The 27,647-nt window shown below is 42.8% G+C and overlaps 1 protein-coding gene across 3 annotated transcripts in view; it reads left to right on the top strand.

Annotated features, from left to right (window-relative positions):
• Nucleotides 1-27,647, top strand: part of adgrb3 (adhesion G protein-coupled receptor B3) — a 278,549-nt gene that overhangs the window by 181,687 nt on the left and 69,215 nt on the right. For all 3 annotated transcript variants that reach the window (XM_072670789.1, XM_072670790.1, XM_072670791.1), the window contains 4 exons: nt 4,081-4,227; nt 11,337-11,412; nt 19,238-19,340; nt 20,426-20,469. In XM_072670789.1, coding sequence (XP_072526890.1) covers nt 4,081-4,227; nt 11,337-11,412; nt 19,238-19,340; nt 20,426-20,469 — 370 coding nt within the window. The remainder of the gene's footprint in view (nt 1-4,080; nt 4,228-11,336; nt 11,413-19,237; nt 19,341-20,425; nt 20,470-27,647) is intronic.

Raw genomic sequence — 27,647 nt, 5'->3', positions numbered from 1 at the left:
TCCAGTATGAAGTTCTAATAACATTAATATCCAGTATGAAGTTCTAATAACATTAATATTGTGATGTTCTTTTTACAGGAGGCATGAGCTCGTTTCTGTTTGGCTGGTGAATAGTATTTAAAGCCTTCTTCTCTACACTGCTTCTCCCACTGTCTCCCCTCTGCCTTACCCCCCCCCCACCCCCCCACCCCCCACATGCACCCAAACCCCCGTGGTTCCACACAATATGCCCTGTGACTAACACTCTGCCACACACAGCAGCTGGCACTGCCAGCCTCCTATTACACACATACATAGGCACAGTGCGTCTCATGCCACCCTGTGATTTTAAGCTTGCTGTTAAATCATCTTCACCTAAGCCTCAGTGCACACTACTAGCCCCTTGTCAATAGCATCTCACACACACACAAACACACACACACACATCTACACACATACAAGCTCTGCTACACACTCCCACCAATTATTACAGCGGCAGAACATAAAGAACCGTCAGCACAGACGGGCAAACTCGTTTCTGATGCTGTTTCCTATAAACTATATGGGCAAAAGTATTGGGACACCTGCTCCTTCATTGTTTCTTCTGAAATCAAGAGGATTAAAAGGGTTGATCCTGCTTTTGTTGGTGGACCTGCCTCTACTGTCCTCTACTGTACTTTCTACTAGATGTGGTACCAGCATAGCTGTGAGGATTTGATTGAGGTCGGGATGTTTGATGATGAGCATCACCCCACCTCATCATTCCAGAAAACACAGTTCTTCCACTGCTCCACAGCTCAATGCTGGGGGGCTTTATACCTTTCTAGCCCACGCCTGACATTAGGCAGAGAGTCCTACTGAATTTGCAGTACTTGTCTACAGTGACTTCACAAGCTGTGTGTGTGCAAGCTGAAAGCATTCGTTAGAAAGAGTGTCCACAAATATTTGGACACATGGTGTATATACATTTTGCAGTTCAGTCTAAAAGACCCCTTTTTTTTCTTTGGTGTAAATGGATGAGCTAAGCTGCTGGAGGCTGAACAGGCAGGTTTATGTAGTTGTGTTGTCATTTTAATGACATCACAAAGACAACTTCTGGCCCTTTAATAATGTATTTGGCAGTACATCCAACAATAAAGGCAGCACTGTGGTTCTTTTATATAATGATAGATAAATATACAGTACTGTACAGAGGTTTCACAGACCTAATCACATTACTTTTAAACCATTTATCTCATTAATAAGAGAGTTTCTACAGTTGAAGCTCCAGATCTCATCAGAACAGATAAAGCAGGTGAACATGAATCCAGTAAAAAGGAGAAACAAGAGCTTCTCATTCTGAAGAAAGAAAGTAGTGAGATCTTGTCTCGTGGTGAGCTAGTCTGAAGAACAGAGCTCGGTTCCTCCAGGTTTCTCCTGGACGCCCCCCAGTCCAGCCAGCCAGCACAGCGTGGAGGATGTGTTCAACTCCATCAGCAGCAGCAGCAGCAGCAGCAGCAGCTCACCTGATTTACCACCAAACCAGGTGTTGATCTGAGGAGAACTCTAAATAATACTAGACTCCATGAGAGAGGAGAACTTTGAGAGGAGATGTTCTAATGATGAACACAGTGATGGAGGAGAACCACCACTATGTTCTGTAGGAGTGTTAACATTATTAGTGTTTATTCTAATATCAGTGTTTTACTGAGGGATAAAGAGGTGAGATACGTCTGAGAGAGAGAGAGAGAGTTCTGAAGGTAAACCACTTTCTCTCCAACCTCAAACCTACATTCACTCCACCTCCAGGCCTGTAGCACAAGCATAACCGCATAAAAGATGCCTACGCAGCATCAGAACGACATTCCAACCCGCCATAAATATCCCAAAACAATTACGGTGAATAACAGTCCCTGCAATTGTCAAAGGTAAATGGCACATTTGGTCTGCTGCGCGACGGCACGCGACTGCTTTATTGTTCGCATCCATGTGTGAAAGCGTCTGAGCGCTCAAACAATACAGCCCTAACAGTATCGGAGGGCCTTCTGTGAAGAAACATGACAAATCAATGGCAATTCCAACTGCGAAAGCTAGCTCACATGTACGTCCATAAGTGTTAGCCGAAAGTGGATTAGTGCTTGGCAACTGCAGCCAGCCAGAGAGCCAGAGCGAGGAGAGAAGCTGTCACTGGGGCGGAATTTATAAGCCCGCCGTTCTCCACTAAAATCGTTCTGTCCTGAGAGCTACGCCAGAAACGCCATAAGAAGACGTCTCGCCACCAGGCGATTCGTCATCGGCTCCCTGCACTCCATTAGGGTCTCGTGGCGTTAGCGCTAACAATGCCTGCTCCTGTGGGCTGATGAAGTTGTGTGCAGAGCTTAGCAGGTTGCCACCTTTTTCTTTGAGCTTCACGCCATTTCAGTTTCACAGGTTTGCGAGAACATCACGCTCGATGTGAGAGCTTGGCGTGCCGATTTAGAGACACCGAAGTAAGGAACTTATAGGTGTCCAAGTTCAAATTTCTCAACCTATTAAACCGATCTGTGCTCTGACTCTGAAGTTCCTCACTCTCATAACTGACTTCATTACTGTCGCCCTTAAACAGAGGGTTCTTCAAGGGTTCTTCAGTACATGCAATGGTACCTTATCATCTTATCATCTCTAAGTGCTCAACTCATCCCAAAAGTACTGGATGGAGCACCACCACCATCATTCCAGACAACACAGTTCTTCCACTGCTCCACAGCTTAATGCTGGGGGGCTTTATACCCCTCTAAACAACGCCTGGTGCCAATAGAGTCATGCTTATCTGCTTTGAAGAGTCCTATTCTATTGGCAAATACCTTTGCCTAGATAACATCATGTATGAATATCGGTTCTATTTAGCCACCAAAAGGGTTCTTCTGGGGTTCTGCTCTAGTCCTAGAGAACCTCTTATTATATTACCAGTATTAAATACACCCCCCACTCACTAAACAATGAATGTGAAGATGGAGGAGTTCAAGGGTTAATGAAACGCAGTGTTCTCAGTAATGCTCAGAAGCTTGATGCACTAAATGGACAAAAGTATTGGGACACCTGTTCAGTCATTGTTTCTTCTGAAATCAAGGGTATTGAAAAAGAGCTAATGGAGTAACTGTCTCTACTGTCCATGGATTTTAATCCTCACTGCTGTGAGGATTTGATTGTATTCGGTGACGATAGCAGTGTTAGTGAGGTTAGGATGTTGTCAGGATGATCACCACTGCACCTTATTATCTCTAACTGCTCAGCTCATCCCAAAAGTATTTGATTGAACACCATCCATCATTCCAGAGAACACAGTTCTTCCACTACTCCACAGCTCAATGCTGGGGGGCTTTATACCCTATGCTCTATACACGTGGTGCCAAAAGGTTCATGCTTATCTGCTTAGTCCTGTCTATTGGCAGTTCTTCTCTACAAGGACTATACAAGCTGTGTGTGTGTGTGTTTGCCAATTTGTCAGCAATGGGTGGGACGTAAAGTAGCTGAAATTTCTGAAAAAAGCTGAAAGAAAAATTAACAAAAAGAAATAATAATAAAAAAATTAATATGTATATATATATATATATATATATATATATATATATATTATTAATTTATTTATTTTTGTTAATGTTTCTTATATATATATATATAAAGCATATTTCCCAGTTCCCTCTGTACCTGGCAGTTGATCCAACCACTGGAGCGAATGTGATAATTACCGTTATTATTTATAGACACCATCAATGTGATATACTCGGGCTTTCATCCAGAGAGCGTTTTATAAATAACAATAAAACCAGTGCTTCCGATTCCAGTTCAAGGAGCCCTTCACTGTTTAAGGAGCCCTTCACTAAACACTATGTACCTTCAACTTAATAGCTACACAGGGTACTATACATAGACGCTGCATACTTGCATATGTGCGATTATTACATTTTCCATTCAGTTTGCCTCAGAGAGACACACACGCCTCCCATTATGCCAGTTAAATTACATAACCTTACGGGTTTGACTGTGTGAAATGACAGGCTGTTTGTACAGACCTACCTACTATATAAAAGAACAACATGTTAACCTTCATAACACTGTGGCCTTTTTTTATATTTCCCCTAGTGGCCAGCATCCAGAGGCTTCCTGCCGTGTCTGTGATGACCGACATTAACTTCCCCATGAAGGGACGGAAGGGCATGGTGGACTGGGCCAGAAACTCAGAGGACAAAGTCGTCGTTCCTAAAGGCATTTTCCTCCCGCAGACGGCAGGTACGCCAAAAAGACACTCGTTCATTTCTTCTTATTAATGCATTTGACCCTGATGGCGTCCGGAGCGCTTCGGAGAAGCCTGTGAACACTCGCTTCCTAATATGATTTGAGGTACGTTCACCTCATTTAGGGCGCAGCCAGACTGTCCACAGGGCTTGTGACCTTTGCTGTGTATCAGCCTATTCATTTACAGGACACTTAATTAGCTTAATCTAGTTGCTCATTAATGGTCAGTTCCTGACCACAGGACCTCCGTTGGCTGGGTATTTTTGGTTTGGGTTTAAACCTAGAAATGCTATTCCTGATTTAATTGGACTAGTGATCATAAGGCTACCACTGACCAGATTTTAATTGGGTTCCACTAATTGGATTTAGTGGTCAACCACCCAATTAATATCTGGTCAGTGGTAGTCCTAAGATCACTTTCCATTTCTAGACAAATCAAATGGTGACTGATCGTCAGTTAAACTTTGGTCAAAGGCCCAACGGTCTAATGCGCAACCCTTACTTCCTGGGGGTCACAAGTTTTAGTCCTAAACCATGAGCCTAAGACACTTTGCTATCAGCATCCGAGGTCCGAGGGAGCATGATTGGCTGTAAGCTGCTGTGGCAGCGCTAGGGACACGGCGCTTTCCTCCGATGATGCTGCATTGAAGGCAGTTGGAAGGGCTGCAGTGAGGCGGTGGCTGGCTGTGCATGTATCGGAGGAGTGTCTGGAGAATTGCTAGTGCTTGGGGGTGTTAATTGGGAGAAGAAGGGAAAGAAATACCCCTCTTAAGAACAGTGGGTCTTATTGTGGGTCATCTTAAAACCCACTTATGCAGTTTACCAAGACTCTGACATTCACCAATGATTTTCTTCATTTGTTCAGTTTACAAGGACCATGGGCTCCATTTTTATAGGAGCATGCACTGTCAATAGAGAGGACCTAAAAAAACAGCACTTCCTGTGGATACAAGCCATTAAACTGGGTTTATTTAAATCAGTACTGGTTCATTTGAAGAATTTATTTGATTTCAGTAAATCAACCAGTTTAAACCAGTTGCTTGTTAACCTGTTATATTATACAGATGGAATTGGGCCTCCCATACATGCAGTGAACACACACCCATACACACTAGTGTAGCAAACGCACACAGCAGACAGTGAGCACACGTGCCCGGAGCATTGGGCACCCATCCCTGTGACACAAGGGGAGCAGGTGAGGGCGAAAAGGGCCTTGCTCAACCTTGGTCCAGGTATCAAACCCAACTCTAACCAGCCGAGCCACGGACAGTCCTGCAGTTTAAACACACACACCGTGACTCTAGCATAGGCTCCTTGTTAGGACTTTTCTTAAGAAGACATTTCTTAATGCCAGTGTCAATTCTCATGCCTAAGCATGTACACTACACACGGTGATGCATGAACCTATACACGGTTAGGGGGAAATAAACTGGAACAGCAGACTTTATTTATGTTTTTAAGGCACAAAAAAATGTGAATCTCTAAATGGGACATCTCGTCCCTGGAGTATAAAGCCCCCCTCATGAATTTTGCATCAGTTTGCATCTAGATTTTACAGAATGTAGATCAAGTATTAGCATTTTTCTAAAACTGTGTTATTAATCAAAGTACTATCATTAAAGTATGGCATTTAAATATGTGGAAATTGAGGCCTCTATCAGTCCATGGCAGTGTGTAGTTCTATTATATAAATGCATTAATCCATCCCGATTTTCCAGGGACAAAAATAAAAATAATACATTTCCTATCAGAATGGAAGGATTTTCCACTTCCTTACCCCATGCCTTTTAGACTGCACCTGTAAAGTAGGTCTACATGATAAAGAGGAAAAAGATGGCCAGTCGTTGGATATTGACATTGATGCTGCTTTATTTGAGCTAACATTGATAATCCAGTGATCAGGTTTTACAATTTTGGATAGGAAACAAGAGTTAGGATCCAGACGTGCCAGACGGATCCAGAAGTCTAGCGATCACTCTGACTAATGGAGTTTTGATATAGGGAGGTACAGTCTGCACCAGGCTGGGATAGGTTGCCCACTTTCATGTATAAATTACAATGATGAAAATGGAAAGGGTCAGCTGTGACAAATCTTAGTAGACACACTCTAGCAGACATGGGGGAAAAGGTTTCAGGGAGGCCAGGGCGGCATTCATATTAATGTTCCCAGGGTGGCATTCATATTTATATGTCCTCGTAGCTTGTATGTCGCAAGGATTCACAAAACGGGTACAAGACCCATATGACGTTCTGCATGTTAGTGGACTGAACTAAGCATTTCTGTGGATTAACAAAAGAAATATACCATAAATTAATAGTGAATGCAGTCTTTGCCCCATTTTAATTCCTGAATTCGTGCACATTTTTACATTGTTAGATATATAAGCTCTCCAGACAGAAAATGAGTCACCTTGCATATTTACGTTGGTAGTACGTTCAAGCTCCTACAGATGGCGCTGCACGAGGATGATCGGGACTGACGGGATTTATAGATTAAAGAAGAGGTGGTACAGTCCAGTGAGGGTCTCGTTGGATGTGTGGAAAATGGGCCGCAAAGCAGATACAGTTAATGATTGGCTAGAAGGAGTGATTGCATATAGGGACATGCCAAAGGACCGGAATCTGCAGGTGTGTGGAAGCTTACGGTCATACAGGTCTACCAGCAGTGGCAGTAATCCCAGTCTCAGTAATTCCATATGTTGATGGTCCCATATGTTCATGGTCTACAGTTCCCTGTGGAGTGTTGGTTGAGAAATTGGTGGTAAAGGACTTGTGCTGGCATCTAGAAGCAATTCTTGACTGAAAGTTAAGTGATTTTTGATTTTCCATCCCTCAACTTCGTCTTTCGACCCCAAATTCTGACGAGAGTTATTTGGGATCAGTGATCACCAACTAGTTCAAGTTTACTGCTGTAAACAACCAGCCTTGATTCGGAACCAGCACTGTCCAATCCAAATCTAACATTGGGCCTTTAAATCACTAGTTGTCCAGTCAGGGACACCATGATTCCTGAGGAGAGATGACTGTCAGTCTGAAAAGGTTAGTCATCCTAAAGCTAACTTCGGTCTAAAAGGTCAGATTGACAGAAGTCAATCTTCATAAAATTGGACACCCTCCCAAAATCTCTCCAAAAGCAACATGTAAAATTAGCTAGGGAGGGAGTCCAGGAGTCCAGGAACAACATCTAAAGAACTGCAGGCCTCTCCTGCCCCAACCAAGGTCAATTTTCATCATCCCATCATCACTTACTCCCTCATCAGAAAAAAAAAACTCGACAAGAAAATGATGAATGCTCCTCTCAAATTGATCTCATACCAACTGTGAAGCATGGCGATGGTAGCGTGATGGTTCCCTGCATCAGGACCTGTACACATTGCTTCTATTGAAAGAACTATGCATTATGCAGGCCATCTGTCCATAAGCTGAAGCTAAAGCTGAGTTAGGTCATGCACAATGACAATGATCCAAAGCACACAAGCAAGTCTACATTACACTGGTTAAAAAAAATAAGAAATGTGATCTTCTGGAACTGTCTAGTCAAAGTTCCAACTCAAACACTATAAGAAATTTGTGTTAGGACCTAAAATGTACAGTTTATGCTCAAAGGCCAATAAATGTCAGTGAGCTGAGGCAGTTCTGCTTAAAGAGGTTGGCCATAATTCCTATACGACATTCATAGACACTACTGCAACTACAAAAAGTGCTCAGCTAAGGTTTTTGCTGCCAAACATTAGCCAGCAATTAGCTACTTAATAAAACTTTAAACACTTTTTCTAGTGATTAAACCAGAAAATCTCCCTCTAATATTTTTTTAATAAATGCACATTTGATTGATGCGTGTATATTAAGTATTTGCAGTAGCTTCAAATGTCTCTCAGCCAGTCAGATTTCATAAATGATCGGTTTTATAATAAAAGTCACAATGAAGATATTCTTAAAGCAAGAATAATAGAGGTAATATCGCTGTTGTAGTAGTTGCTGGTGTTGGCATTTATTATTATTAATACTATGATGTCTAAGATTAGCATTCTGAGGTTGTGTGGTGAGTCAGTGAGACGGGCCTGACCCATGCATCACTCATGCATCCTCCCCCTGATTGATGGCATGTCTACTTTTGGTAGGGTACATTATTTAATATTCAGACACTGAAGCATTCACTACCCTCCCTTTTTAAACAAAGCCACTGCACCTGGGTTCAGTGCCCAGCCATTCCATTAATTGGGACGATCAGTCTTATCTGAAGTGTATCAAAGGAGGAGTAATGGCAAATTGATTTAACATATAACTCACTCCGGTTGCAGCCGGCCCAGCTGAGGGGCAGACACAGCAGCTAGTCTTTCATACCTCACGCCATCACATCAGTCAAATTTAACTGTGGGAAGTCAGGAGTTAATGCTTTTTACTTTGCTTTACCGTTCTACTCAATGATCTTGACTATGCTGGCCCATTAGTATGACCAGCATGATGACCAGGCAAGACAAGACAAAGCAAGGCACTCTATGCTGGACAACAGCTAACCTTAACCAACAGGTCTACCAGTATGGGGTAGGTTCTTTGTATGATGGTTTAGCTGATCTACCAACTACATGATCAAGCTGGTTGACCAGCATGACCATCTTGACCAAGCTGGTCAAGCAACATGTATATGATGGTCAACCAGCATGACCTTTATGACTTTGCTGGCCCATTAGTATGACCAGATTGACCAGCATGACCTTTATGACTATGCTGGCCCATTAGTATGACCAGCTTGGCACGGCAAGACAAGACAAGGCAAGGCACTCTATGCTGGTCAACAGCTAAACTTAACCAACAGGCCCGTCTCACTGAACTGGTAGACCTGTTGGTTAAGCTTAGCTGTTGACCAGCATAGAGTGCCTTGCCTTGCCTTGCCGTGCCAAGCTGGTCATCATGTTGGTCATACTGGTTGACCATCTTATTCATGTTGGTTGACCAGCTCATGATGGTCGTTCTGGTCAACCAACTTGACTTTATTAATTGGTACATCAAACTCCAATAAACCATCAAACTCCAATAAAATCTACCTTATACTGGTAGACCTGTTGGTTAAGCTTAGCTGTCCAAAATAGAGTGCCTTGCTTTGTCTTGTCTTGCCGTGCCAAGCTGGTCATCATGCTGGTCAATCTGGTCATACTAATGGGCCAGCATGGTTATAAAGGCAATGCCTGTTGACCTTTTTATGCATGTTGATTGGCCAGCTTGGTGCTAATGGTCATGCTGGTCAACTAACTTGATCATGTTAGTTGGTAGACCAGCTAAACCATCAAACTTGCAAGAACATATCCTAAACTGGTAGACCTGTTGGTTAAGCTCAGCTGTCGACCAGCATAGAGTGCCTTGCCTTGCCTTGCCTTGCCTTGTCTTGGCGTGCCAAGCTGGTCATACTGGTTGACCATCTTATACATGTTGGTTGACCAGCTCATGATGGTCGTTCTGGTCAACCAACTTGACCATATTAATTGGTAGATCAGCTAAACCATCAAACTCCAATAAAACCTACCGTATACTGGTAGACCTGTTGGTTAAGTTTAGCTGTTGACCAGAATAGAGTGCCTTGCCTTGTCTTGTCTTGCCTGGTCTTCATGCTGGTCATACTAATGGGCCAGCTTAGTCATAAAGGTCATGCCTGTTGACCTTCTTATACATGTTGGTTGACCAGCTTGGTCATGAACTACCACTTCTAACCCAAGCACGCTAACATGGCTAATAAGTGAAGGCTAATAGGGTCTGGTTAGCTTTGTGGAAAGCAGACTAAGCTGCCACTTCCCCTTCTAGCGCTCATTCATCGCTAGCCACATTAGCATTTCATGGGTGAAGTGCTCCTGTAATGCACTGCTGGCAGTAAAGTTGGGAGGGATAAGCCAGCAAGATTATGCGAAGCACTGTGGGCACGAGCCAAGAGATGATTTATGCAAGGTTTGTCGGGAACTCCCTTTAATAAGATATGCAGCAAGTTTTTATTTATTTTTTTACATTTTTTTCTGGTTCGGAGGTTAATCTATTTTTCACAGCAAACACAACAGAGGAGTAATCTTGTTAAATTATTTTCGGATTAAAAACATCCCGCCATGGGAAGAGCAAGCAAGGCATTAAGAGATTCCTGACTGTGAATACTTTAAGGAGTCTAATTCCTGTCGGACTGCAACTCCTTGTGGTGCGGAAATGCTAAACTAATCTTTCATTAAAGAAAAGCTGTTGTAAATATAATTGTTTCAAGCTGATGTATCTAATATTACGCTGCTGATATTGACGTATTGAGCCACCTGCTCCTTCATTGTCTCTAATCCGAGTCCTCGAAACTCCGAAATGACAACTTTACAGGAGAAGGAAAAAGCTTCTTAACTTTCAGTGGAAGTCAATGTAAAAAGATTTGATTCCATGTCATTTTGGAGTGTTTCTATCAGCCCATTCATCATGGAATTTGGACACAATGTGAGGAACATCTACCAAATTCAAATGACACTACATGGACAAAAGTATTGGGACACCAATCATTGTCTTAATGCATTGTATTAAAATGAGTTTATCCTGCTTTTGTTGGAGTAACTAGAGTCTCTACTGTCCAGAGAAGATGAAAGCTTTCTACTAACCATTTCACAACCCCACCTCATCGCCAACTCCCCAGCTCATCCCAAAAGTACTGGATGGGACACCACCATCCATCATTCCACACAGTTCTTCCACAGCTCAATGCTGGGGGGCTTTATACCCTATACTCTAGCCCACACCTGACATTAGGAATTATGCCAATAGGTTCATGATGTTTATCTGCTCCAGAGGGTCTATTGGCAGTACTTCTCTACAGGGACTAGACAAGCTGTATTAGCAGTGGGTGTAGCTTAAAGTAGCTGAATGCATTTATTAGATGGGGTGTCCACAAACATTCGGAAATAACGTTTAATGGAAGTCAATGTAAAAAGTGATCTTACATGTTATTCCAAGCCATTTTGGTGCATTTCTATTGGACATTGTTTGGATACAATGTAAAGAACATCTGCAAATGTAAATTCTTTATGTTTTATTATTTTAAGTGATATATTTGAGAAATTGCCATCCAATCTAACGACATTCTGTTTTAACAGATATGGACGGCTCTCCGGTATTCATTCTCGGGACGGTCCTCTACAAGACGCTGGGACTTATGCTGCCGGCCCCAAAGTAAGATTCCTCTTCCCTGGAGTTCCTGATAGACCTATCCATGTTTTGTTCACCAGTGTGGGCAAGGATCTGTTTAGAAGTATTGTCTGCAGGGGTGGCTCAGTAGTATTAAGAGCACTGGGCTATTAATAATGATAAGGTTGTGAGTTTGATACCCAGGGTTATCTGCCACTGTTATGCCCTCAAGCAAGACCCTTAACCCTCTCTGCTCACGGTTCACATTACATTTACATTTATGGCATTTAGCTGATGCTCTTATCCAGAGCGACTTACAAGGTTACTGGTATTACAGAGGTGGGCCAATGTAGTGTTAGGAGTCTTGCCCAAGGACTCTTATTGGTGTAGCGCAGCATAGTCACCCAGACCGGGAGTCGAACACTGGTCTCCCACATGGTGTTGTAACTGAGTGGCAGGTAGTGGTGTTATCTATTGCGCCACACCAACCACTGCAGCAATGCCTGCCCCCACACCAGGCACTGTGATATGAGGTGTTGTGTTGAAGCAGGGCAAGCATATCTGTGATATTCTAGACTACTGGAGATCAGATCAGAACATCTTCTTGTTGGATGTTTCTGGCATGCAGTGGTCAGTACCTCCAGCTTCAGCTCTATGGAAGGACAACTGGCGGCGCCAGGGTCATTGACGCTCATGGAGGCCTCACCTAACAAGTTCTTGGTGCCAGACACCACAGGATGCCTTCAGAGGTCTTGTTGAGTCCATGCCTCGAATGGCCAGATCTGTGGACTAGTCAGTTACTCATTAGGCAGGTGGTGCTAATGTTATGGCTGATTGGTGTATATGTATGTATAATCTCAACTTGCCTTTTAGCTAAGAGTAAGCATCTGTGCTGGAATCATCTCCTGAGCCTTTAGAAACTCGGCAACTCATTTATTTCATTTATGCAGCTCAGCTGATGAGCACAGCGTGCTGCCAGGAGCCCTTTTAGATCTACATATTTTATGTGTAATACAGTTTGATTTGGAAAAATAAACATATTTTGCAAGCAATTCATCACATATTCTAATATATTTACAGCTGGTTAATATAGAAAGTGCAGAAAGTGACATTTGTGATATAGTCTACTAGCCCAGAAGTCCAATCATAAGTGCAAATGAGCTCAATGCCACCATTACACTTAATGTCCAAGGCATTACTCTCTATTAATATGTTTTACATATATACATAATTTATTACCTTTCAATGTATTAACTTTCAATGGAAGTCAATGTAAAAAGATTTGATTCCATGTCATTTTGGAGTGTTTCTACTGGCCCATTCACCATGGAATTTGGACACAATGTAAGAAACCAGAAAATCTACCAGATTCAAATGACACTATATGGACAAAAGTATTGGGACACCAATCATTGTCTTAATTCATTGTATTAAAAGGAGTTTATCCTGCTTTTTTCCTGTCCTTTTATATCTACATATTTTATGTGTAATACAGTTTGGTTTAGAAACATAATCATATTTTACAAGCAATTCATCACATATTCTAATATATTTACAGCTGGTTAATATAGAAAGTGCAGAAAGTGACATTTGTGATATAGTCTACTAGCTCAGAAGTGATTATAATTGTCCATACACACCTGCCTTTTGTAAGAAGTGCAGTAAACATTGTCATCTTCTCTGCAGTGCTGTCCTCAAACTCCGTTAGCTGTAAGCACTAATTTCATTTGATATTTTACAGTAAATGCAGATGTCATTGTCCATTGCTCAGTGGCATCCTTCCAGACAATGAATTATGGCCTGGTCCTGGTTCCCACAGCGAGGAGGAGAGGTGTCGGATGAAAGCTGCCTGTAGATGAATAGGATTTATTTTCCTTATCAGGTTCTGATCAGAAAGTGAGAAAATCAATATTCGCTCATTATGGTGTAACAAAACCCATCCATGAACATCATTAATGGATCTTAAGCTCCAAATGTGTATTAAGTGTTTAGGAGAACGCTGCACCAAAGTTCCTTGGTGGTTCCAGGAGAAGCTGCTCAAGAGCTTGATAGCTCCGCCATGACCTATTGTATAGGCCCCCCTGGTACCACCACATCAGGAGCTCTGAAAGTATCCTGTGGTATCTGGAACCACCAAGTTGTCAGCAGCAGATTCTTTAAGTCCTGCAAGTTGTGAGGTGGGGCCTCCATGAGCATCAGTGGCCTCCATGACCAGTTCACCAGTTGGACTGCATTTGATTCACCTTACAAGACCTGTCTAATGTTTTGGAGATGTTTTTGACCCAGTCGTCAAGCCATCACAGTTTGGTTTTGGCCATTGGAACCAGATAATCAATATCTTAGATTAACTTAACCTGTTTGGAGTACTGTTGGAACACTAATATGCCATAAATGTAACATACTGCCTCAGGACCAGCCCAGGTGGGACCAAAAGATAGCAGATGAGATGGTGTGAAGCGTGTAGTCTTTGTTCAGTTGTTAGGTGATAAAAATACTTGAATATATCTGATACCAGCTGAATGAGATTCAGCTTGGGGGAAAGATCTACGCAGTTTCACTTGTCAGTCACTTTTAATGTAACCTTCTCATTTCTGACAGATCCAGGGCATGAGAATGAATCCAGGGAGTTAATTTAGCCCCACTTTGCCATCATCCACTGTATAAAAAACATAATGGCAATGAAAGCGCTGTCAGAAAGTGCAAAACTTTTGTAGAATGGTTCGCATTTATCCACTCATCCAAAGAACCAGTTCTGGTATGTGTCTGAGAGTTGACTTTTTCTCTTTCTTTATGGTGGTAAAGGCACAATTATTCCTTAAGGGAAATGAAGACTTTAAGGGAGCGGCTGCTTCTGAGGAGCAAAACCTGGAGTTTAGGTTTCACAGTTTTTCATTTTCTGTGGATTAATTACAGTCCGCTCTGGTAGAGGAACAACAAAGGTTGGACAAGCTTGCCAAAATGTTGGCACTGAAAGAATACCATCAAACCTCATGGGAATTTCGAGTAGGCCACTCTGTTAGAACACTGTGGAGACTCTCTTTTTTCCTCAGTTTAGTCATTTCCAATTCCCACCACTAGTTAGGTGTCCCCCAATCCCACAATGCTGCCAGTGCTGGAAGGATGAAGACTGGCATGGGCTCCATCCAGGTCACTTGAAGGTAAAGGTAAAGGTGTGCGTATCTGTCACTGTACTAGGTACAGCGAAATGTGTCCTCCACGTTTTACCCACCCGTGGTAGTCAAGTCAAGTCAGATTTATTTGTATAGCTTTTTACAACTGTTGTCGTCACAAAGCAGCTTTACATAATTAGTAATTAATAAAAAACAATATAAGAAATAACGTAAGACATGAAGGATCAAAGACCCCCAGTGAGCCCCAACGGCGACAGTGGCAAGGAGAACCTCCCTCAGAGCTGGAGGAAGAAACCTTGGGAGGAACCAAGACTCACAAGGGGGACCCGACCCGTCCTCCTCTGATCAGAACTATTTATAAATTATTGATAAAAATTACCAAACCAGATACAGCAGATAGTTAATAGTGGTGATATTATTAATAGTGCAGATAGTTAAGAGTCCATTTAGGTTTGAACATGGTCATTAAACAGGCAGCAGTGGTTGGCAGGTGACCTGATGGTCTGCTATGGGTGGTGGTGGGTGGGGGGCCTGCTGGTTGGGCTGGTAGGTGGCAGCTGGTCTGACGCAGGTAGAGTGGTCCTCTGCGGGCAGTCTTCCAGCAGGTCGGGCTGGGTGACCATTTACTGGGAGAAGGTAAAGAGACAGAGTTAATTCTGAGAGGAAATTTATGAAGGGCAGAGAATGTTGAGCAGTATCAGATTGTGTCTGACGACTCCGGCAGGTCTGACTGTAAGAGCCTAATTAAAAGGAGAGAACCTGAAGGTAACACAGACACGGGAGCTCCCTAAAAATGCCTGCATCTATCTGCTCCACCGTCAACAAACCTGAGTGATCGCGTGTAAGCAGCGAGACGACAGCTCCAGTATCTCAGTGTACTATTCCAGTGTACAATTCCCTGGACCTGCAGCCTTATTAGTGGACACACACACTAGTGAACTAGGGGCAGTGAGCACACACACACCCAAAACAGTGGGCAGCCAAATCCAGCACCCAGGGAGCAGAGAGGGTAAAGGGCCTTGTTCAAGGGCCCAACAGTGGCAGCTTGCCCAGCCTGGGTATCGAACCCACAACCCTGTCATCAATAGCTTGGAGCTCTAACCGCTGAGCCACCACTGCCCAAACTGCCCTGAAGCCAAACTTTACAAACTGCTGCTAATGCAACACCGCGCTTGGAGGAGAACGCTAACTTCCAGTTGCCTTGTATGCTGTAGAATGATGGGGTGGGGAGAGGGAGGGCCATCCTTGGCTTCTCTTGGTTGGATGGAGCACCACCATCCATCAGCTCTTCCACTGCTCCACAGCTCAATGCTGGGGGGGGCTTTATACCCCTCTACTAGCCCACACCTGGCATTGGGAATAGTACCAATAGGTTCATGTGTATCTGCTCCAGAGAGTTCTGTTTTATTGGCAGTACTTCTCTACTTCTAAGTCCAGAAAAGCTGTGTGTATTTGCATTTGCACATCTGTCAGTAATGGGTGTCCATTCAAAAATAGTCATAAAATAATCAAAATAGATTAGGGTCCCAAAAAAGTGCTATAAAGGGCTCTTTGAGGAATGCTGTAGAACAACCACTTTAGGCTGATTTCTGTAAGAGGGTGGGAGTGTAAAGAACCTTAACATTGACTTCTTTAAACCTTCAAAAGGTTCACAGATGCAGTATCTCTTTTTAAAGAACCCTTTATGACACCCTTATAGGCCCTACATTGGGGGTGCCCAACCCTGATATTTCTAAGAGTGTATGTCAGGTATAACCAGTGCGTGAAAAGCCAAAAAGTTGAGAAGATAAGTGGATAAGTTATGACTGCGCTAGTTTTTTTGTCATTTATCAAAATGTGTCTCTATTGAACTGGGTTTTTGGTACCGACAGTCAATTGCTCAACACAAGAGCGTATCCGTTCTGCTGTGAAGCTTCGCTCCTGCATTTGTTTCAGCAGGGCGTATAGGTGCCTCCAGAATGAGATAACTAAAGACGAAGGAAGAGGTGCCAGCCGAGGTTAGCATGGGGATTTCTCTTGGTGGGTGGACAGATTGTGCCGTGTTCAGAAGGCAAAGGTGTGAGGGTAAAAGATCTGGTGCAGATGCGGCCTCTCTGTTGCAGCGCTATCTCCAGTGATTCATTTACCAGCACGTCAAGCGTCCGTTTTCAATCTTGCAGTCTGCTTGTAAATGGACCATGAAATCATGCCCTAAGTTAGCCTGGTTGAGAAATGTTACTGAGGAGAATTGAGTTTGGTCTTGTTTGTGTGAATGTGGGTGTGGGTAAGTTGGTGAGATTGCCGCAAATATCGAAATTCACTTTTTAAAACACAGCCTCGTTGAATATTTACATGATCAAAACATTTCACACAAAGCCTCATAAACGTAAAGCACGAGAGGAAATTTCTTGTGGTGGAAAAATAAGGATAGAAGGGCCTGTATGTGTGGGCTACATTGCTGAATCTGACCCAACTGCTGCAGTGCTGCAGAGATGTGTCATTGTATTCTGCCTTTTAAAAAAGAAATGCTCCTCTCCTACACTTGACAGCACTTAGTCTGAGAGGCTGGCCGTGTAACATTACTGACTGAAGTGAAGTAATGTCAGGACGCATCGCTTTGTCACAGTAATTCTGTGCTCTGTGTGAACACTGAATGAATCAACACTTATAAAAAGAAATATTTGGGTCAATCTCACACAAGAACCTGAACTACACTTTGAGAAGATTTGAGGTTCAGTAAAGAAATCTGTTGGAGGAAGCTGTGTTCATAGTCTGAGCAAAAAATACTCAGTCATTGCCTCAAACAAAGCATTTTAGCTACTTGATGTTTCGCCACATCATTAAAGTGGATAATATGGCAAATTTCATATTAATATATATTATTAAGATCAATCAGAATATTTGAAAGCAGATCATGTTTGAAACAGAAGCAAGAAAAAATTGTGTCCGATTAAAAATGGCTATGAAAACCATGACTGCAAGTGAACTTCAGACCTTGGCCACAGTTGGGCAGTCTCAAAGTTCAAAACATGAAGAAAGATGGAGCTAGTCTAAAATCCAGAACCTGACCACAGTCGGGCAGTCTAAAATCCAGAACTTGACCACAGTCAGGCAGTCTAAAATCCAGAACTTGACCACAGTCTCAGGCAGTCTAAAATCAAGAACTTGACCACAGTCAGGCAGTCTAAAATCCAGAACTTGACCACAGTCAGGCAGTCTAAAATTCAGAACTTGACCACAGGCGGGCAGTCTAAAATTCAGAACTTGACCACAGTCGGGCAGTCTAAAATCCAGAACCTGACCACAGTCGGGCAGTCTAAAATCCAGAACCTGACCACAGTCAGGCAGTCTAAAATCCAGAACCTGACCACAGTCGGGAAGTCTAAAATCCAGAACCTGACCACAGTCGGGCAGTCTAAAATTCAGAACTTGACCACAGTCTCAGGCAGTCTAAAATCAAGAACTTGACCACAGTCGGGCAGTCTAAAATTCAGAACTTGACCACAGTCGGGCAGTCTAAAATCCAGAACCTGACCACAGTCGGGCAGTCTAAAATCCAGTACCTGACCACAGTCAGGCAGTCTAAAATCCAGAACCTGACCACAGTCGGGCAGTCTAAAATTCAGAACTTGACCACAGTCTCAGGCAGTCTAAAATCCAGAACCTGACCACAGTCAGGCAGTCTAAAATCCAGAACTTGACCACAGTCAGGCAGTCTAAAATCCAGAACTTGACCACAGTCGGGCAGTCTAAAATCCAGAACCTGACCACAGTCGGGCAGTCTAAAATCCAGAACTTGACCACAGTCGGGCAGTCTAAAATCCAGAACTTGACCACAGTCAGGTAATCTCAAAGTTTAGAACCTGACCACAGTCGAGCAGTCTAAAATCCAGAACTTGACCACAGTCAGGCAGTCTAAAATCCAGAACTTGACCACAGTCAGGTAGTCTGAAAGTTTAGAACTTGACCACATTCGAGCAGTCTAAAATCCAGAACTTGACCACAGTCGGGCAGTCTCAAAGTTTAGAACTTGACCACAGTCAAGCAGTCTAAAATCTAGAACTTGACCACAGTCGGGCAGTCTAAAATCCAGAACTTGACCACAGTCGGGCAGTCTCAAAGTTCAGAACGTGAGGAAAGATGGAGCATTTCAAACTCCAAAACCTGACCACAGTCGGACAGGCTAAAATTCAGAACTTGACCATAGATGAGCAGTCTAAAATCCAGAACTTGACCACAGTCAAGCAGACTAAAACCCCAGAACTTGGCCACAGTCGGGCAGTCTAAAACTCCAGAACTTGACCCCAGTTGAGCCATCCCTTGACCCGCCATCCCTTAGGATCCACAAACAAGCATCCAGGCTTTTTCTGTCCTGCACCGAAATGGTGGAACGAACTTCCCCTGGGTGTCCAAAGTGTGCTGTCTTCAAACTCAGATTGAAGACCCTCCTATTCCGAGAGTACTCAGGTGAAGAGAAGAGTACTATGGTCTCCATATTGACTTGTGTTTAGTAGAGTGTAAGATTAGAGGATCTTTGAGTCTAATTAGAGGATTTTCTAGTCTAATCAAACTATCTGAGGTTATTCTGGCATAAACAGGAAAGCTCTTCTGTAAGTCGTTCTGGAGAGGAGCATCTACTAAATACAGTAATTGTAAATGAAGATCCAGTTAAGATGCCTTAAACTGTATGAGATTTTCTCAACAGCTGCATCTGAAACTTCTCTGTTCCTTGATGTAACCATACCTTGTCCATCCTACAGGAACAACACAGCTGTGAACTCCAAAGTGATTGCAGTGACCGTGAGACCAGAACCCAGAGTGACCGAAGCCCAACTGGAGATAGAGCTAGCTCACCTTGCTAATGTAAGTAGTTCCCTTTAGTTGTGTTTGTTGTAAACTTCATCGGTGCATCAACAACTCTAACCTTATTAGGCTCACTTCCCGTGAATGCTTAAAAACTAAGAAAAAAGGAAAAGCCAATGTAGCCGTCACCTTATTTTCCTTGCCAAACTGTTTGGCAGCAGCTCGCCTTGAATCCGCAGGCATGAGCGAATGTGCTGGGCGCATGACGCTGGAATTTTATGATGCCACGCGTGGCAGTAAAGCAGGTCTAAAAAGAGAAGGAACAGTGACTCAACCCAAATGACAAATGGTGGCTTGCGGTGCCAAATCCTAAAAATACGCCCGTTCGCTTGTACTGGGTTTTATGAGACTGTTAAGACGTGAAAGCCAATGCGCAGTGATTACCCTAAAAGAGAATCCTTTTATGGATCACATGCATAGTATTTATCTCCTTTCCTTTATAAATGAGATTATCTACTCCCCCAATCGAACTGTCCGCTAGCTTCTCTTGTAAATGACGTAAAAAGCAATCAAACCTTCATAGTTTAGAAAGCGCTGCCATTTAGCAAATTGGCCTTTTAAGCAGCGAGCCACAAAGGATTGGATTAGGATACAGTTCAAGGGAATTTCAAAGGAGATCCGGGGCACGGATTTATCCCTCCCTGACTTGGGGACTCACAGAGAGAACTCTCTACAATGGCGGCACCATAAGTTTCAAGCGCCTTAATCGACAAACAAAAGGAAGTAATTGGTTCGATAATTAATTTGCCACCTCCCGCCGTAAAGTGTCGGGAGAGCGGGATGAGGGTGTGGTCAAATAATTACACCGACAGCTCTCTTTACAAACCCGGCCTTATGCCGGCTTATCTCCCAGATAAAAGGGGCTAGCGCGAGTGGCGAGATACAAGCCGCCCGAATGCCAGCCGTTGGAAATTAGCATTGTTCAACGTACAATACTGCCTAGTAGGCGTTTAATCTCCTCATTGCTGGGTCCTGCACAGGCCTCAAGTACATGACTGGGGAATTCGGTGATGCAATGCTGATGAAAGTCTACTAACAAACTAAAGTCTATTAAACAAACCTAATGCCTCCATTTTACCTTGCAGGGGACCATGAACCCGTTCTGTGTGCTCTGGGACAGCTCCGTTATGTAAGTGAGGCTTCTTTTTTTTGACGTCCGTGGATGTTTATATGTGTGTATACAGCATGGTCGGTTGTGCTTATTGGTCCCAAGGGATTCGGTGGCTGTTTTAAAAGCATGGAAATGATATATATGCATATCTGAAGCACGGTATCCATGGCAACTTACAGCCACCACCTGTGAGACAGCTTCCAGCCCTGGCAGCGGGTGGGATTGTGTTGTTTTAAGGGGGGAAATAAAAAAAGGGTGAAGTGAGGTGCTTAGCTCGCCACCTAATAAATTAGCACATTTCGTCAGGTTCTCTCTTTTCTTATACTGTGGTTTAACGGCAGATTTCTGAGAACTAAAGAGGCCGTTCTTAGTGCGAATGTAAACACGTGGCTGGCTGACTGGATGTTGCCCTTTTAACTCTGATTCCAGACCAGTGCCAGATGGTCAACATGCCAGAGAATGCATTTATAGGGTATTTAGCGTCGTTTTTAATGTGTATATAGAAAGTACATGACTTTGCTCGGGTTGAAAAATGCTCAGCCTGTTTTACCACCCTGTTATTTTCCCTTATGCTCTGCTCTGATTGGCTGGTATATGACACAGACGATGGCTTAAACACTGTAACAAAAAAAACAAAAAACACTGTGCTGCTGTCCTCTCATTGTGTCCTCTCAGCGCTGTGTGCTGTTAGCAATCTGAAGAGATTGCAGCCGGTTAGCTTTTAGCCTTGCCCCCCACTCCGTTCCCCTTGGTTTGTCTTATACGTAAGCCAGTGATGTAAGTTTAGCTCCAGTTCGGTTGAGCTGAGAGAGTCCAGTTTGTTTTTGAGGGAGCGGACGATGGAGAGAATTCAGAGACATGGTCAAAGCTAGCGTCGGCTAGCATTAGCTTTTAGTGCTCTTCCAGGCTTTCGATTTGTTGTGTACCAAGTTTGAGCTCCATTCTGCGGACTCTGGCACAGGAAAAGCCCCGGTCAAAAGGCCTGGTTCCCGTAGCAACCCGTATTCCAATAACTAGCAGTCTGGAGTCTGGAGGTGATGAGCTGCTCTCCAGTATCAACACCACCATATTCTCCTGAAGTCTGACGCCGTCGGCTTCTCCAGCTTTGACTACAGCTTTCACCAGCAGTAAATTATAATATATATATATATATATATATATATATATATATATATATATATATATATATATAATATCTAGCTCTAGTCAAAGCTGGCGAAGCTGAAGGACTTCAGGAGAATATGGTGGTGTTGATACTGGAGAGCAGCTCATCTCCAGACTCTGCTAGTATATATATATATATATATATATATATATATATATATAGAGAGAGAGAGAGAGAGAGGGAGAGATAGACAATATGAAATCTTTATTGATATTTATTTAAACAAAAACCTTAATTTTTCATAAAACATTTGACTTACCACCCCGTCACACTAGCTTGTTTCGTCTACAAATAATGTACTGTTGTTTTAAATGACATCACAAAGAGGAAGTGACATCATTGGAACCTTTGTATCAGCCAGAAACACTTTCCTTAAGCATTGCCATACAAGAACCCTTTGGATTATACCTATAAAATGTTTCTCACCCACATCCTTGTAAGCCAACTGCTAAATGTTTAGAATATGGCTCAAATTATAGGTTCTGAGATGTTGGTGGTAGTAGTAGTAGTAGGCCCCTTTGTTAATGCTGATCTAAGGTCCAACATGCTACACTAAGCCAGTGTAAGCAGCGGCTTTGGTCTTAGCTTGCCATAAAAGGCCAACTTCCTCTAACCCTCCCCTCCGTGCTGGTGCTTGAGGATAATTGCCGCAGCTCACTGAGGAGAGAGGAAAGTCCACAAGAGTGAAATTCAGATGAAAGGCACAAATCCCCTAACAGTAAGAGGCAATAGAGCCAGCCAAGACTGAATTACCACTCCTGCTTCGGGAAAGCGAGCGGAGTGGAGCGCATTATGGCAGCATATACTAATATTTGGTGGATTCTAATGGCGCTTATAATGATATTTACCAAGGTAAATACAAAGAAATGCTTGATTTCCATGTTTTGAAGTAGTTTTTTATATAAATAACGCAGAACTGGCTGTTTTTTCCCATTCTGCCGCAAATTGAAGTCAATTAGGTGATTGACTTCACTATGAAATCTCGTTCTGCCTCTTTGAGTGTAAATTCTAAGCAGAATAAATGAATATGTAGTGCTTATCATATTCCTCAGGCGAGATAGGCACGCTCAGGTTGCCTAATGACGCATTGGTAACATCAAAGATGCGGCGAGAAAGATAACAAGAGCCAATCTCAGTGGCGTCACTCTGTGTCAGGCGCAGATAGTCGGTCGGTTGGTGGTCCTCTCCGCGGACTCTTTCATTCCCTACTTCGTTCAGGCTTCGGCTCCAGCTCGCCTGTTGTTCCCCAACCTGCAATTAATGGAGCGCGCCGGCCTCGCGGCCTGATCCGGTATCGACAGGCTCGGCTCTGTGGTAGACGTGTTCTCTGGAGATGCTCGTCAGGTTCGGGCCAGTCAGTGGGAGCTCTGGAGGCAGGCCACCTGCGATGCTGGGAATTTTTTTTTTTTTCTTTTGTTTTCCAGCTCTGTAGACGTCTCTGCACTAAGAGAGGCTGCTTCGCAAAAGCTAATCGTCTTCTTCTTCTTTAAAGACTTTATGTAATTACACAATCACACATTTAATTAAATGATTACATAGCAAATCCTGCACAGGTTATCAGTTCAATTAACATTACATGTCCAAATATTTGTGGACACCCCTGCTAATGAATGCTAACCCTAGTCCACATTCGCTACTTTAAGTTGCACCCATTACCAATGCACACACAGTTTGCTCTAGTCCCTGTAGAGAAGTATTGCCAATAGAATAAGACTCTGTAGAGCAGATAAGCATGAACCTATAGGCACCTTGCTGCCTAATGCCAGGCGTGGACTAGAGGGGTATAAAGCCCCCCAGCATGGAGATGGGGAGTTGGAGATCATCCAACAACCTGACCTCACTAACGCTGCTCTTGTCGCTGAATGCAATTGAATAGTTACAGCAATGCTCCTCCAAAATCTAGTAGGAAGACTTCTTTTTCTCTGGACAGTAGAGACAGTTACTCCAACAAAAGCAGGATCAACTCTTTTTAATGCGGTTGATTTCAGAAGAAATGGTGAACGAGCAGATGTCCCAAAACTTTTGTCCATATAGTGTACATTGATATTCCTTTTTTTTTGTTTGTTTGTTAAATCTTTTCTGTGAAATGGGCGCCATTCACGTCCACAACATGTGATGAGATGCATGTGATGCCAAGGTGTTTTATTGTATCCAATATATAATATATATATAATATATATGAGAAAATACTATTTTCTTGAGTAACATACTATTTTTATATCATGGCCATTTCAATATTACCATTTTAACCAGCATGACATTATTACATAATATTATTTCAAACTACTAAATATCATTACAAAAAGATCTACTAAATCTACTAAATATTTGCTAAAATATCACCACATAACCTAATAAATGTGAAAATAAAATAAATAAATAAATAAAACATACAATAATAAATAAATATCATAATAAATAAAACATATAGATAGATAGATAGATAGATATAATATGAAATCTTTATTGTTTTCGGGTTTATGGTATATATTTAATTAAACAAAAAAGTTTGACTTACCACCCATTCACACTAACTTGTTTTGTCTATAAATAATGTTCTGTTGCTTTAAATGACATCACAAAGAGGAAATTACGTCATTGGAGCCTTTGCAGCAGCCAGAAACGCTTTCTTTAAGCATTGCCATAGAAGAACCCTTTAGATTATACCTATAAAATGTTCTTCACCCACATCTCTTTATGGAACCCCAATTTTCCATTTTTCTAAGGAGCCTCTCAAATAACCCTTGGTTGCACCTTTACTATTAAGACAAAACCGATCAGTTCCGTCTACAACGTCGAGTACCTGATACTGTAGGTATTCAGGTATTCAAAACAGTATTCCTGTGCGTTTCTTCTCATGTTGTTTTCTATAGAAGCTCAAGAACATCTATTTACATAGAAATGTAGATAGTGAGGGACTCAGTAAGCAACCGTCTACTACACTGCTTTTGATTTCAGTTTCGGGATGAATTTCCTCCCTTTTCTGCCCCATATTATAAATTGAATATGTTCTGTATTTAATCTTAATAACTTCCAAATATGAAAATTGCACTGTGCTTCTGTGGCGGTACAAGCAAAGCAAGAGCTCGGGCTCTCGCCGCACTCTGATAGATAAGGAAATAGAGAAAGCACATTTAGCAAATTCAATTTTTATTGAATTGAGGCCACACGAGTCGAATTTCAACTACTGCAATGGATTTGAGCCCAGCAGTATTATTAAAGCTGGCTTAGAAAGTGAGAGAGAGAGAGAGAGAGAGGGAGGGAGAGAGGGAGAGCGAGACTTTGGAGAGTGACCTGACCGTATTAACAACTTCCATATTTTTCTTGTTTGCTTTCCAACAAAAGAAGCAGAACTGTACTGTGCTGCCGTCCGCCGGCGGCTCCAAATACCGTGGATTTCATGCGTATTCATGATCTTCTGTTTGCTGTTTAGTTCCCTAATCTGCTTGCCTCATTATTTATGTGTACACATGTTCAGTAATTCATTTGCTGGCTAACGTATTTACCCAGCGCGCACAAAAACTAAATTGGTCAGGGCAAGCAAACAGTCGCAAAACATGACCACGCCACCCTGTCCTGCTGCATCTGCCGTGACCGTGCATACTTCCCAAGGTTCTCTCAATTAGGCCTACAAGGTTTGCTTGAACTGACGAGGCGGCTGCTGATATTAATTGCTTTTTGAAAGAAGTGAGGACAAACATGACTGTGTGGAGTCAGGGAAGACCACTTTTGGTGCCGTAAAGAGCCTCGCAGAGCCTTGTAGATGTGCATTAGTCTGGACAGAAGTCTGAGACCAGCATTCATTTATTCAGTTTCCAGTCAAAACAGATGTTAAGTACAGATTCTTTCATTTCCAGGAGATGTTTCCGAAAGTGGAGTTTAAAAATCACTCAAAGAAACAGAGAAAATGGGACCTCCAAGAACTTTATTGGGACAAAAGTATTGGGACATACCTTGGTTGTTTCATTCAGTCCCATTGCCGCAGGTGTATAAACTCAAGCCCCCTAGCCATGCAGTCTGCCTATCTTCCACACATTAGTGAAAGAACGGGAGGTTCTGAAGAGTTCACTGAACTCCAGTGTGGTTCTGTATGTAATAGGAGGAGACACCGCTGCACCACCAACAACAACAAATCAGCTGGTGAAATTTAGACATCAGCCGTGAGTGATATATAGATACCTTTTCTTGTTTACCTAATTTTCCACCCCAATTTTTGATAGACCCACTCGTTAGGTAACGTTCCCAACACTGGAAGGATAAGAACTAATGCATGCCTTCTCCAACACAGCCCAACCAGAGCAGAGAAAGCCATCTGCCCACTTGGAGAGTGCAAGGCCGACTGTGCTCTCTCAGGCCCCGGCTGCCGATGGCAAGCAGCATGACCCAGAATTTGAACCAGCATTAGTCTGCTAGACCACTGGGAGCCTTTTGAGTAGTATTATTATTGAACAGTGGAAGCGTTTAGGAGGACCATCTTACAGAGAGCAGCTCAGCCACCGAGTGTGAGTCTGAGCTCAGAGCAGAGTGCAGAAAAGCCTCCAACTGACTCATTAACTGCAGCAGAGCTCCAGACCTGCAATATGGAGGGGGTCCGACATATTAATGCCTATGGGTTTAGAATGGGAGGGTATAAATGTGTAGGTGTCCCAATACTTTTGTCCATATAGCATAGACATCAGTTAAAGCTTTGGGAGAGAGGCTCCACTCCCGGTTCAGATCTTCAGACATCCACTGCAGGTAGATTACTCAATGCTGTGGGTCTGAGAGGATGCAGATGTGAAGGTTCGAATACCAGTTAATGCCCAGCCAGCTGGTGCACCTGTAGCACGTGATGGACTGAATGCAGTCTCAGTAGATAAAAGCACCTCATTGACGGCTATTTCTTTCCATCGAGATCTGAAGAATGATCACTGTGGCATTGAGACATTGATCAGCTGTTACTGTTCTGTCCCGTCATCAGTTCAAGCTCAGGCAAGTGAATTATTCTAAAGCATACTGATAGCGAAGAAAGTACTGGTGAGCGATTTTCACCTCGATTAATAAACAACGTTATGCTACATGGAAGAGTCGCGTGCACGGTCAGAATAAGGGTTGTACTGTACTTAAAGATAAAGAATTGACTGCATTTCAAAACACATATAATAAAAAAGGCAACAAGTATTCATGGAGGCCAGGACTGGACAAGGAGCACAGTTCAGCCCTGAATTGTTGTCTAGACCAGCCCACTACAGTCACAGTGACCATTAATACCCCTAAACACCCCCAAACACCCCAAACGAACACATGGTCGCTGTCCAGGAGAAGGAAGGACAGAACTACAGTCTAAAAACTACGGTCAGAAACTTCCTGATCTTTCCATTAGCTAAGTATATTTGATCGAAATAGCCGGAATCGATGCTGCATGTGCTGAAGACAAGGAGTTAAGGTCTGTTGGTTTGTTTTATTTATTTATTTATTTTAAATAGTTTGTCAATTGTTTCCATTTTCCCCTCCCAATTCAATACCGCCAATTAACCCACCCATTTGTAGCTCCCCTAGCACTAGCAATGCATCCGACATTAAGAAGGTAAGGGCTTAACACATGCCTCTTCTGATACATGCAAATCCAGCCACTACAGACTGCAGACTTCTGATAGTTAGCTAACTAAGCAAAGGTCTCTCAGGCTGTGAACTCACCATATGAACTTGCCATATGACCATGCAGTTCTACAGTACTCTCCTTGGTCTAGAGTGGTGTTCTTGCCTGGCCCAGTCATGTCATCGAACCCTAGTCTGTCATAGGAAAGGTGGAGTCCTTTACCCACTGCGCTACACCAGCCAAGTACATTACACTAGCACAGTTATTGCCAAAAACAGTGAAGTGAAAGTACTTTAAAATACCTTAAATTCATTGTATTTTGTGTTTGAGACAAACTAAAACGACAAAATTCACAGCTGAATTTTAGGAATCACGCAGATCTTGTAGTGAGAGCTAGCCAGGCTAATGTACAGCTTCCAAACATGGTGGAGGTAGTTTCACACACTGTTACTG

This window comes from Salminus brasiliensis, chromosome 24, assembly GCF_030463535.1.
Source record: "Salminus brasiliensis chromosome 24, fSalBra1.hap2, whole genome shotgun sequence".
Lineage (NCBI taxonomy): Eukaryota > Metazoa > Chordata > Actinopteri > Characiformes > Bryconidae > Salminus > Salminus brasiliensis.
Note: the sequence above shows the minus strand (reverse complement) of the source record. Positions and strands in the feature narration are given on the sequence as shown.